Source organism: Arabidopsis thaliana, chromosome 3 (genome assembly GCF_000001735.4).
Source record: "Arabidopsis thaliana chromosome 3, partial sequence".
Taxonomy (NCBI): Eukaryota; Viridiplantae; Streptophyta; class Magnoliopsida; order Brassicales; family Brassicaceae; genus Arabidopsis; species Arabidopsis thaliana.
In genome coordinates this window covers 6044994-6056850 of record NC_003074.8, presented here as the reverse complement: position 1 = coordinate 6056850, position 11857 = coordinate 6044994, and the positions used below count along the sequence as shown (strand labels likewise).

At 34.9% G+C, this 11857-nt stretch overlaps 3 protein-coding genes across 6 annotated transcripts; all 3 read right to left on the bottom strand.

Annotated features, from left to right (window-relative positions):
* Nucleotides 1-72: 72 nt before the first annotated feature.
* On the bottom strand, nt 73-1356 carry AT3G17710 (F-box and associated interaction domains-containing protein). The gene has a single exon (NM_112652.3). The coding sequence runs from the start codon at nt 1252-1254 to the stop codon at nt 148-150; it is 1107 nt and encodes a 368-aa protein (NP_566586.1). The 5' UTR covers nt 1255-1356; the 3' UTR covers nt 73-147.
* A 2819-nt stretch (nt 1357-4175) lies between these two features.
* Nucleotides 4176-8037, bottom strand: CNBT1 (cyclic nucleotide-binding transporter 1). Of its 2 annotated transcripts, NM_112651.5 has the most exons (11): nt 7283-8037; nt 6998-7189; nt 6804-6902; nt 6580-6717; nt 6251-6499; nt 5904-6146; nt 5630-5775; nt 5452-5529; nt 5195-5324; nt 4795-5041; nt 4176-4679 (listed from the first exon to the last, which is right to left on the bottom strand). In NM_112651.5, the coding sequence occupies exons 1-11, from the start codon at nt 7775-7777 to the stop codon at nt 4402-4404; spliced, it is 2295 nt and encodes a 764-aa protein (NP_566585.1). In that variant the 5' UTR covers nt 7778-8037; the 3' UTR covers nt 4176-4401. The 2 variants fall into 2 exon arrangements, with proteins under 2 accessions (NP_566585.1, NP_001326341.1); NM_001338307.1 differs by having other exon boundaries at nt 4209-5041; nt 7283-7939.
* Nucleotides 8038-8321: 284 nt separating this feature from the next.
* CNGC19 (cyclic nucleotide gated channel 19) lies at nt 8322-11849 on the bottom strand. 3 transcript variants are annotated; one of them, NM_112650.4, is made up of 10 exons: nt 11077-11849; nt 10795-10986; nt 10625-10723; nt 10161-10547; nt 9826-10071; nt 9591-9736; nt 9440-9517; nt 9231-9360; nt 8880-9120; nt 8322-8789 (listed from the first exon to the last, which is right to left on the bottom strand). In NM_112650.4, exons 1-10 carry the CDS (start codon nt 11467-11469, stop codon nt 8512-8514), a joined length of 2190 nt encoding a protein of 729 aa, NP_188396.2. In that variant the 5' UTR covers nt 11470-11849; the 3' UTR covers nt 8322-8511. The 3 variants fall into 3 exon arrangements, with proteins under 3 accessions (NP_188396.2, NP_001325958.1, NP_001325957.1); NM_001338305.1 differs by having other exon boundaries at nt 8363-9120; NM_001338306.1 differs by lacking the exons at nt 8322-8789; nt 8880-9120; nt 9231-9360 and having other exon boundaries at nt 9401-9517.
* Between the last annotated feature and the right edge of the window lie 8 nt (nt 11850-11857).

Sequence of the window (11857 nt, the reverse complement as noted above, 5' to 3'; positions counted from 1 at the left end):
AGAAGGGAATGTATTCTATGCTCCAACAATAGTGAGAGTAAAAATTTCTTCGGAATCGAAAGTAACACAATTATCGAATTCAAATTTGTAACTAATCAAGAAAATTCAGAATTTAAACTTGTTTCGTTTTCTTAGCAAAAAAAAAAATTAAACTTGATGTGATTCAAAAGGAACCGAGATCAAATTTGGAAGATAGACACAGTAAGAAAACTGAAAAATCCCAGAATTGATCTGAATCTTCTTGAACATATCTCCCCTCACCATATAGATGCAAGTAGCTCCAGTTTTGTAATCGCCACAACACATGATTATGGTCTTGTCAAAGATGAAGTAACTACTGCAACAATAAGTATCATCTAGATTAGGCAAGTTGGTTGTCGGCAATGTCATAAACTTTATCCACACCACTTCCTCCTCTCTATCAATCTTCATCTTTGTTACCCAAATCTCAATCTTCGTTGTTTCGAAGCATTGCTTTAACAATGAAAACCGATCTTCCTTAAAAACCGCCAGGACAAGTTCATTGCTACCAAAGTCCTTCCGACACGGCAGTAGACAAAAGGGTTTGAAAATCTCCATGGAGAAATCAAAGGTTTCGATGAAATACTCAAGAGTCTCAGGGTGGTTATGAGCAAGCCAATAAAGATTCCCGTTCACGGACAAAGGATCCTTGTTGGGCCACAGGTTGAAAGGGTTAGGGGTATCAATAAATTTGAACGCCTGCGATGCACACTCGTAGATCGCAGCTTGGTAGTAACCTTCCTGGAGAGAGTCGCTGAGTCTACGCGTACAATTAAAATACCCCAAGATCTTGTAACACTTATCGGGTTTACAACTATCGTATCCTACACCGCAAAAACGGAAACCTTTATCCTCATACTCGATCCACCCAACCTGTCTCAACCACGGATTCCAAACCGCAACACCTTGTTTCCAAAAATCACGAAACAATAACCCATCGCAAGCCATGATAGTTGTAAAATTCTTCTTCATAGGCTGACAATGAAAATCGTAGGGTACCTCACGCACCTCTATCGTTCCACCCAGATCGATCTCTATCGAGTACATCTTCTTCGATTCGGTAAGGAAGATGAATTGGGGACGGGCACGGACCAAGTGCTTTTTGACAAACCTCTTGTCGCTGAAAAGACCGTTCCAGTGTTTACATACGGTCCTGAACCGAACAAGAGATCGAGGTGGAAGCCGAGACAGTATCTCTTCCTCCAAATCCCACGGCAACTTCACCGACGCCATCAGGTGCTCTGTTTTACAAATCCTTTTTTTTCGGTCAAACTGTTTTTGCAATTCCAGCTGCTAAATAATCTGATTATATAGGAAATAAAATTAATTTTTGTTTGGTCAAACTGTTTTTACTTTTTACAATTTAGCTGCTAAATTATATTGAAGAAAGATAAACTTGAGACAAGTTGCCGACGAAAAAAAAAGAAAAAAAAGAAGAAGAAGAAGAAGAAGGATAAATGGGCATTTAAAATTGACAAAACTCTTCTATCGACCACAAAATGAGTATAAACAAGAGTTTTTATTTAAAATATACTGTATATCTTATTATAAAGAGGTTAACTTATTCCGTCAAAGAGATAATTAGCACAATCACGACACATATTATTAATCTGTTAATTAGATTTATTTTATTTACTATTATCTTCTTTATTTAAATATATTTCCAATTAAACTTTCACACGCTTCCTAATATTTAATTAGGCGTATTCATAAATCTTGATGAATACTTGGATTGAATTTACGTTTTTATTATGTACTTTTATCTTAATTATATTTTTTACAAAAATTAATTCTTACATTTCTAGTTGAGAGTTGAGTTTATTTTTATATTCTGCATCGATATATTCATATATAGACTAAATCAAATCATTATTTTTATCATGGATGTTAACCAATAAATTGTGTATATATAACACTAGATTCTGATCCACACACACGTTCGGGATTTCATATTTTAAGAAATATATTAAAATACATTTTTAGTGAAAGATATTGTAATGTATAAATTATAATGTTCATAAAAAAGTGTATAGTGTTATTTATGATACAATAGTTAAAAAATTTATTAATTTATATTATTTATATTTCATTTGTATTTTACATAGTAAATCGAATGTTAGATTTGTTTCGATTTGGAATAATATAGAGTTATTTGGAAAATCTGTGTATTCTTGTTAGTTTGATGTATATACAAATTAATCGTTTTTGTTTGAAATTCGATCAATTAGATGATATAATGTGAAATTTACTATGCGGTACACCGTTGGTCAATTTTTTTGTAACTAAAAATTCGAATTTTAAGTTATAGTTGTTTTGTAAATATTGTTTCTTTTGTTTAGTATTTAAGATTGTATAATTGTGTTAAAATTGCTAATTCTAAGATTTCACTCGTAGATTATCGTCATGTATGAATATCAACCCAAACTCTTTCCACCAGATAACTTCATTCTGTAAAATTAAATATTTTTGTTTTATTTTTAAATATTCTTATTGTAATATATTAAAAAAATCGAGAGATTGACCTGTGGTAGATCTTAGATTAATATATTTAAAAATAATTTGTGATTTATAAATTTATTATATTATAGTATATAAAATCGTTTTTTAGTGTATATCTATCAATAATTGTATAAAGTATATTTTAAAAGTCAAAATTTGTATACATTGATATTGCAACCTCATGAAATCGTAGTGATTTACCCGTAGGGTACCACATGCTAATTTTTATTTTATTTTTTATAAACTGATTAATTTGCTAATTTTAGTTAAAAAAAAAAATTAAGTTATATTTGTTTTGTTTCTTGTTTCAGATTGTATAACTATATTTGGATTTTTAATTATATGATTTTATCGGTGGTATAATATTGACCAACACCCAGCTAGTTTTTTGTAATCTAATGTTGACTATGAAAGAAAAATCCATAAAAATACGCATAAATGGATAGTAAAATTAGGAAATAAACATCATTAGAACATGAAGTAATTCACTTATGAATCTCTATCTATTTTTTAAAAGAATCAATGTTCTAGATTGATTCTAAGGCAATGTGAATATATGCATAATATTTATAAGAGATAGATTGTACGCAAAATTAGATTTTAATTTGGATTTAATCTTACCTTTACTAAAAAAAAGTAATCCGAATTACATATTTTAAATTTAGGATGACGAAAATATTTTTTTTTAAAGCTAAAATTTATATGATCTCAACGATTTTGGTATTTTTTAAAATTAAACTTATGCTTATGCATTATCGCAAATATGGTAGTTATTATTGTTCGAATACAATTAATGATCTGTTAAAAATATTATAGTATTGTTTGTTCCAAAGAAAAGCCATTCAAATTTCAAAGTAAAAAATAAGATATTGGTGTGAATCGATATTTTCTCATTTTGAATATTTGCATTAAAAAATTTAAACATTGGTACTTAAACTTTGTTTTACTGTTTAAAAAAGAATAAATAATCGAATCTAGAAGAATGAATATTCCAAAAGCTTGTAACTATTATAATACGTTTAAAAATATATATTTTTTTATATAATTCAAATTTAGCTTAGTGATATATTTTTAAAATAATGAAAATTACCTGTTTTAAAAAAATACTTAAAAAGTTTATATCATTTAAATTCTAATTAAAATGTTAAATATTTTAATGTATACTGAAACTATTTTTTAGATAATTACAAATCTAAAATCCAAAAATTCTCTTTTGAATATGCTAAATCATAATTTAAAATTATTTTTATTTGTAATAATCAGAAACAATTAACATAGTTTTGTTAAGGAAATTGTATAAAATCTAAAGTAAATGATAATTTGTTATTAAATTAGATTGAAGTTTCCAAATTATCTAATAACATATTACCAAAAGAAATAAGTTTACATATATACAATTTGAATTAAAATAACCTAATATGTTATGAAAACGTTTTTAAATGATTTCCGAAAATATTGGGTAGTTATTAATTTAGTGATTTAATTCGTTTTTTTTAAAAACAAAATCCAAGATATTTGTTTAGTTGTAGTAGTTGTTAATTTACTAAATTACCCATGCAAAAATTCATTTAGTTAGTTTTAAACTACCCTTACAATGTTGTAGTTCATACAATGCTTCCTAATTAATAATATAGATTATCTTATAATTTTGTTTATAATGAATTATAATATAATATATTGTTATGTTTTTTTCATTTATCATTAAAATTTACCGAGCACACCGAATACTTGGATTTTAACTTCGATCTAAATTTTGTTGTTGCCTCGTGTTGGAGAATGTGAGGTTTTGACTTTTGAGCATTGCTATGAGCCTATGAGCAGTCTTGAGCTTTGGAACCCTATTTTTGTTTTAAGCGTATCATCAAGAATGAAGAATACAAACTAAAGGCTATAACTAGACTGAGGAGTGCATAATCTATGAAGCCGTCTCCTACGGTATCTCCACGCCACTTGAATCTGCCTAGCCGCTCGTAGCCTCCAATATGGAGAGTCGTACCTTATGGCTCCTTGGACTCTATGACTCCTCAAGAATCTCGAAAACAAGCTCGTTACGTCTTCCAGATCGGCTACACTCAGCGAAAACGCCTCCACATTTGTCACACACCTTACATTTCTGCTACTAAGCAATCCCTTTGATGGCATCCTTATCCTCGTCCCATCTGAAGGTTTCAGAACATACTCAGTTCCAAGCTTTTTCTTAACGAAGTGTCATCTAAGGAACCAAACTTTTTGGGATTTATGAACACATAGAGATAGAGTCAAAAGGGATGGTACCGGGGTTTACAGAAGAGCGTTCGAGGCACCAAGTGAGGAGTTCTTCACCACAAACATCGCCTTCATATAATGGAAGAACAGAACCATCTTCTCCAATGCTCTCCATCTCACCTCTCACTATGAATACCATTTTCTCAACTAGTCCTCCACGGTGCAACACTGTGCTACTCCCTATGTATGTCCTCTGTTTCAGCCTCTCACGGATTGCATCTAAGATTGGTTCATCCATCAACGAAAATATTCTCACCTGCAAACCCATTCAAATTTCAATACTATTTCTCAGCAATGGTTTAATCTGTGGTCTCTAACTATTACTTGCAGTTACAGCTTCTAGAACTAGCTCTTTGCAACACTATATGGAATTGGGATCTATGCATACAGAAGTTTCACATATGTTTACCTTCTTGAGAAATTTGAAGAGGTGTCGTCTTATATCTCTTTGAAGATCATCAGGCATATTCTCAAAAAGCAATTCTTCGTTAACGCCTCTAGTAGCAGCCCAGTTAAACCGCTCAGCCTCTCGCACCCTCCTGATAATGTCGAACCATTATTCAGTTAGTTTAATAGTGAAACTACTGAAACTGAGACCAATGTAACTCTTTAAGAAAAAGAATATTCAAAGGATAAAACAAAGTTTTATAGGCAAAGTCCACATACCTTCTTATACCATCTGGCAACCGTCTATGGCTCATCCATTGCTCCACATCACGCCGTCTCAGCGTCATTTCCAAATTCCTAATATGGACAAAACACAATCACCTGAGTAGTTAGTGTTTATAGAACCAACCATTATGTCTTGAAATATCTATTTTAGTACAATGATGGAATTGTTTACCTTTTACCAAGAGCTTGAAGGAAATTTTGCATATTACCAATAAGAAGCGCAAAAAGTAAAAGCCCTAGTCCAATGATACCCATAGTAAAGAAGACCTCCCCTAGAAAGTAGCTTGGGACTTGGTTGCCAGCAAGAGTGCTGATTTGCTATGAGAATTATAAAATTAATGATCTTAATGAAGAGTTCCAAGTATGCCAATCAATGCAAAGTAGTTGAGTAGTTGTTCTTAGTTTCCTACTAAAAAACTGAAAGAGAGAAAAAAAAAAACAGTTACCTGGAAGCCCCAGAAGAGAGAGTAACTGTATCTTGTGAAGAGATTAGAATGATTGGTAAGATTGACTGCTTTTAAATAGATTCCATAAGGAAAACCATCTTCTTGGAAACAAGCATTGGCACTCGCATTATCTTTCCAGGTAGCTCGTACTAATACACTGCTATTTCCATTACCACAATCTATAAGATCTTGACATTCACGCCCAAAATTACCGCAAGCATTTCGAAGGCACTGATTAACTCTCTGAAAGAACCAACAGAAAACGGGAAACAATATAAATCACTTTATGCATCTTCTGCTGATCAGGACAAGATAAAAATGAAAGACATTTTGAGAGTTTGTCATACCTGCAGACCAAATAGATACCAGCAAGAACCAACAACATGTCCAGCAAGCATGAAAGTGAGAAGATTAATAACAAAATTAGCCCAAGCTGACTCAAATATGAATCCGGTAGGTGTTTGTCCAGCAAGAAACGGTAGAAGTCTATATAACTTTGGAATGTATTGGAAAAGAACTGCAGCTCGTAGAAGGTTTTTCGCATAGTTTGCCCCGGATGCACCCAAATGTGCTGGTATTATCCATAGTATCAATATCTGTAAACAAAAGAAAACATAAATGAACATCTTCTGATTACCATTACTTAAAACCAGTAGGAGCTCTAACGTAACAATACCTGTGGAAGTGGCATCACTATGAACAAGTCAAGGAAAAACTTTCCTTTGAGGTAATGAAGGGCAATTTTTTTGGGATGACTAACTAACTGGCCAGCTCCAACTACCGTAGACTCACGAGCTACATAGGCCAATCGGAACTGCAACCAATATGGCAAACGTGAGCACTAAAGCCAACATATTTTGTTTATAAAGAGATGGAAAAATGTAAGCAAAAGAAAAGCACCTGAAGTAGAATGTTCATAGTGAATATAACATCTGTTACACTTCTTACAGCTACAAATGCTTTAGTCATCGGCCAATCAATCATAATACATTTGTTTTGCTACAGTGAGAAAATAAAGATGGTCAAAAAGGTGGTGTAAAGGCAAGATAAAAACACTTGGAAAAGCAAAAGATATCTCTGAAGGAAAAACATACCTCTTGGACTTTTATGAGGAAGAAGAAGAGGGGATCTATAAAAATAGCTAACAAGCATGAAAGGGCGAAGAATTTAGTCCAGGTTTGAACCTCTTTGGCATGAGGATTCATGATTCCAGGTAAGTATCTATTAACAGAGGAAGCAAATCTCCTTGCCCAACCTTTAGCATCATCATACAGAGCGTTATGGAACTAGCAAGAAAACAAAAGACTCTGTTTCAACGACATTTACTTGATCCTGAAGCTATATTTGTGAATGTAAAGTAACAAAAATCAAAACTTTACCGTGGAATCAAAAAGGGCAGAAACTCTAGAAGTAGGGATTTGAGCAGCCTTACGGTTGTAGTAAGAAGGGCAAGTAGTACAGTAAGGATCATTACACATTCCCAATTGTCCAGACCTCAAGAGATTTGCGTGTTTCAAAACGAACTCATCCTCTGAGGAGTTTTTATGTTCAAGAGCAGCAAAAGAAGGATACCTCTCAGGCTGAGAAGAGACACCAACGGAATCAGAAGAAGGATGAGGAAGAAAGAGAGGTTCATGCTTGCGAGTAGAGGTAAGAGGACCACTCATTTGAACTAAAGGAGGACGTCTCTGAGTTCGAAGAGGACCCGTGTAGCCTAAAACCACAGTGGAAGTGTCAAATCCTTCAATGGAGGAAGTAGGGTTTGAGAGAGAAACGCTACGACTCCTGGAAGTGAAAGCTCTGGCTCTAGTACGAGATGATGGGTCTGAAATCGGAAGCATGGGAATATCATCGTTTTCGTTGTGGGAAGCCATTTCTTGACCAAAATCACGGTTTCAAGAAGACCCTAGAAGGCTAGAATCTAGGCATAAAGGGAAAATTTGAGGCGGAGAAGGAAGTTGAAGCAGAGAGTTTTAGTAATTTTGATAAGAAGAAGAAGAAATAAGAAAGGAGATGATGACCAAGTCAGGGGTCTTCTTCTTCGTAGCCCAGGTCAAGGAAGTGTATTATTGTAAATAAAACTCATGTCTGGAAAAGTCAAACACTGACTTTTATTACATTGTTTATTATTTCGTGTCCGTGAGGCTTCTCTCTCCTCTGTGTTTTTAACATTTATTTCCTTTTGAATATTCACGAATTCGAAAATTCCTTTATTTGATTACCAACTGTAACTAATTAATTGGCCCTAATTATTGGAGGCAAAATGTCATTAACTACATGGCTGTTTCCGTTTCTTTGTCTTAATTAACTTCTTACAGTAAAGAAGTACCGAAAAGGCAAAAATCATTCATTATCCAGGCTTGATTAATTATTAATTTAAGATCAATTAGAATGGGCCGAAATTATGAGCCCAAGTTACTCAAGCCGAGTGACCTGAAGTAAAATTATACCGTATGATTGGAAAAACAGCAAAAAGATACTTAAGAAACACTAATGAGTGAATTGATTACAACGAATGAATCATCGATTCATCTTTTATAGTGAATCACTAAGCTTTATACTTCAAAATAAAATTACTAATCTACCAAACCAAACATCATCATCAAATTTAACGGTTGGAATTGGAGTGAGCAGTGTTTAATCTCTGGAGTTGTCTCTTTCGGTATCTCCAAGCCACTTGGATCTGCATAGCTGCTCGTAACCTCCAATAAGGAGACTCGTACCTTATAGCTCCTTGCACTCGATGGCTTCTTAAGAATCTTGAAAACAAGCTTGTTACATCTTCAAGATCTGCTACACTCAGCGAAAACGCCTCCACGTTTGTCACACACCTAACATTTCTGTTGCTAACCAATCCCTTTGGTGGCATCTTTATCCTCGTCCCATCTGCAAGTTTCAAAACGTATTCAGCTCCAAAGTTCCAAGTTTCTAACCAAAAAACATTAAGAGTTATGAACACTCAAATGTTATTAGTACCGGGGTTTATAGAAGAGAGGCACCAAGTGAGAAGTTCTTCACCACAAACGTCTCCTTCTGATAAAGGAAGAACAGAACCGTCTTCTCCAATGCTCTCCATCTCACCTCTCACTATGAATACCATTTTCTCTACTAGACCTCTGTGATGCAACACCGTGCTACTCCTTATGTAAGTCCTCTGTTTCAGCCTCTCTCTGATTGAATCTAAAACTGATTCATCCATCAACGAAAATATTCTCACCTGCAAACTCATTAACACTTGGATTCAGAACTAGCTTTTTGCAACACTGTGGAGTCTGAGTACACAAAATGAATACTGACTAATGCTGTCATGAGGCTGTTGCTTATTACCTTCTTGAGAAATTTGAAGAGGTGTCTTCTTATATCTCTTTGAAGGTCATCAGGCATGTTCTCAAATAGCAATTCTTCGTTAACTCCTCTTGTCGCAGCCCAAGTGTACCGCTCAACCTCTCTCACCCTCCTGAAAAAGTTGAACAGTTGATTAGTTATGAATATCACATTACACAGCCTGAGAAAATCAAATGCCACAGTGCACAGACTTTCTTATATCTTCTGGCAAACGTCTATGGCTCATCCACTGCTCCACATCACGCTTTCTCAGCATCATTTCCATCCTCCTAAAACAGAACATGCATTAGCCAAGAAATTCACCATCCCTTTTCAGAACATTGTTGATGAAATGTGATTTACCTTCGATCAAGTGATTGAAGGAAGTTGTGCATGTTACCGATAAGCCGCGCAAAAAGCAAAAGCCCTAGTCCAATGATACCCATTGTAAAGAAAACCTCACCCACTGAGTAACTTGGGGATAAGTTTCCAGCAAGTGTGCTTATTTGCTTTCAGAGTTGAAAACATTTCAACATTAGTTAAAGAGTGATTCAAAGACTAATAGCTGCAACATCAACCAAACCTGAAATGAACTTACTTGGAATCCCCAATACAGAGAATAACTGAATCTTGTGAAGAAACTAGATTCATTGGTAAGATTCACTGCCTTCAAATAGATCCCATAGGTATAACCATTTTCTTGAAAACAAGCATTGACACTAGCATTATCTCTCCACAGATCTCGTTGTGACTTCGATGCATAACTTCCACGAGCACAATCGATAAGATTTCTACGTTCATCCGCAGAAATATTCCAAGCATTCAGCATGCATTTCTTAACTCTCTGAAAAAAGCAATACAACAAAAACAATCTTTAAATCACTTGATAGATATGAAGAGAATCTTTAAAGACACTGATCTTCTACTATATACCTGCAGAGCAGAGAGATACCAGCAAGAGCCAACAGCGTGACCAGCAAGCATGAAGGTGAGAAGATTAATAACAAAATTAGCCCAAGCTGACTCAAATATGAAGCCAGTAGATGTTTGTCCAGCAAGAAGAGGTAAGAGTCTATATAACTTTGGAATGTATTGAAAAAGAACCGTAGCGCGTAAAATCTGTTTCTCAGATTCTTCCCTGCGTGTGCCTAAGTGTAATGGTATTATCCTTAATATCATTATCTGTGGAATGGGAAAGACTATGAACATGTCAAGGAGAAACTTTCCTCGGAAGTAATGGCGAGCAATTTTTCTTGGATGATCAACTAACTGGCCGGCACCAACTATTCTAGACTCAGGAGCTACATAGGCCAACCTAAACTGCAACACATAAGACCAAAGAAGCGTTAAAGCCAATGAATTTCCTTAGATATGAGATAGGAGCAATGGAGACACACCTGAAGCAGAATGTTAATGAAGAATATAAGATCCGTTATACTTCTAAGAGACACCAATACTTTAGTCGCACGCCAATCAATCGCTATGCATTTGTTGTCCTGCAGTATCAAACTCATGAAAACGTATACAGTCAAGAAGGAGATTGATAGAGCAAGAGAAGGAGACATACTTGTTGGATCAATAAGAGGAAAAAGAAGAGAGGGTCTATAAAAATGGCCACTAAGCTTGAAAAGGCTAAGACTCTAGTCCAGACTTGAACAAATTTGGAATGAGGATTCATTATTCCGGGTAAGCATCTACGAACAGAGGAGGCAAATCGCTTAGCCCAACCTCTAGCATCACCATACAGAACAGTGCGAAACTAAACAAGACAAAAGAAAGTAAAATACTCTTGTGTCAGCTGCTATGTATAATGTTTACTTGAGTCTCAAGGTAAGTAGAAATATCATACCCTAGAGGCAGAAACTCTGGAAGTGTGCAATTGAGCAGCTTGGCGGTTGTAGTAAGAAGGGCAAGTAGTGCAGTAAGGATCATTGCACATCCCTAATTGTCCAGATCTCAAGAGATTTGCGTTTTTGAAGACGAAATCATCTTCAGGTGGAACATCAACGGTAGAAGAGGAATCAGGAGATTCTTGAGGAGAAGGAGAGAAGAGAGGTTCTGTTCTGCGAGTAGAGTGAATAGGACCACTCATTTGCACTAAAGGAGGTCTTATTCTCTGGGTTCGAAGAGGACCCGTGTAGCCTAAAGTCACAGTTGAGTTGTCAAATCCGTCAATGGAGAAAGATGGGTTTGAGAGAGAAACGCTACGGTTTCTGGAAGTGAAAGTCCTAGTGTGAGCCATTTTTTATTTCAGAAACCCAAAATCTAGGGCATGTAGGAGAAGAAAAAAAAGCAAAATGATGACAGAGAGAAGAAGAAAGAAGGAGACGAAGACAGAGACTTGGGTTTCGTTTTGTATCCCGTCAAGCAAATGTGGACGACACTTTATAAGGAAAAGAATGGAAAAAAAAAAACATGAACTACATCGAACTTTGCAGGAAATTTAAGAAAAGAAATGTTACATTTTAGATCTTGTGTTGAACCCATCAACGAAGCTTCCAAAGGAATAGAAAACCTCAGTAGTAAGTAAAGCAAAAAAGTTGGAAGAGAGAAAACCTCAAGAAGCTGCCTCTTGTGTTACTTTGAAAACTTTATCCAAGAGCTTTGTCCATTGTGTATTTTATTTAGTG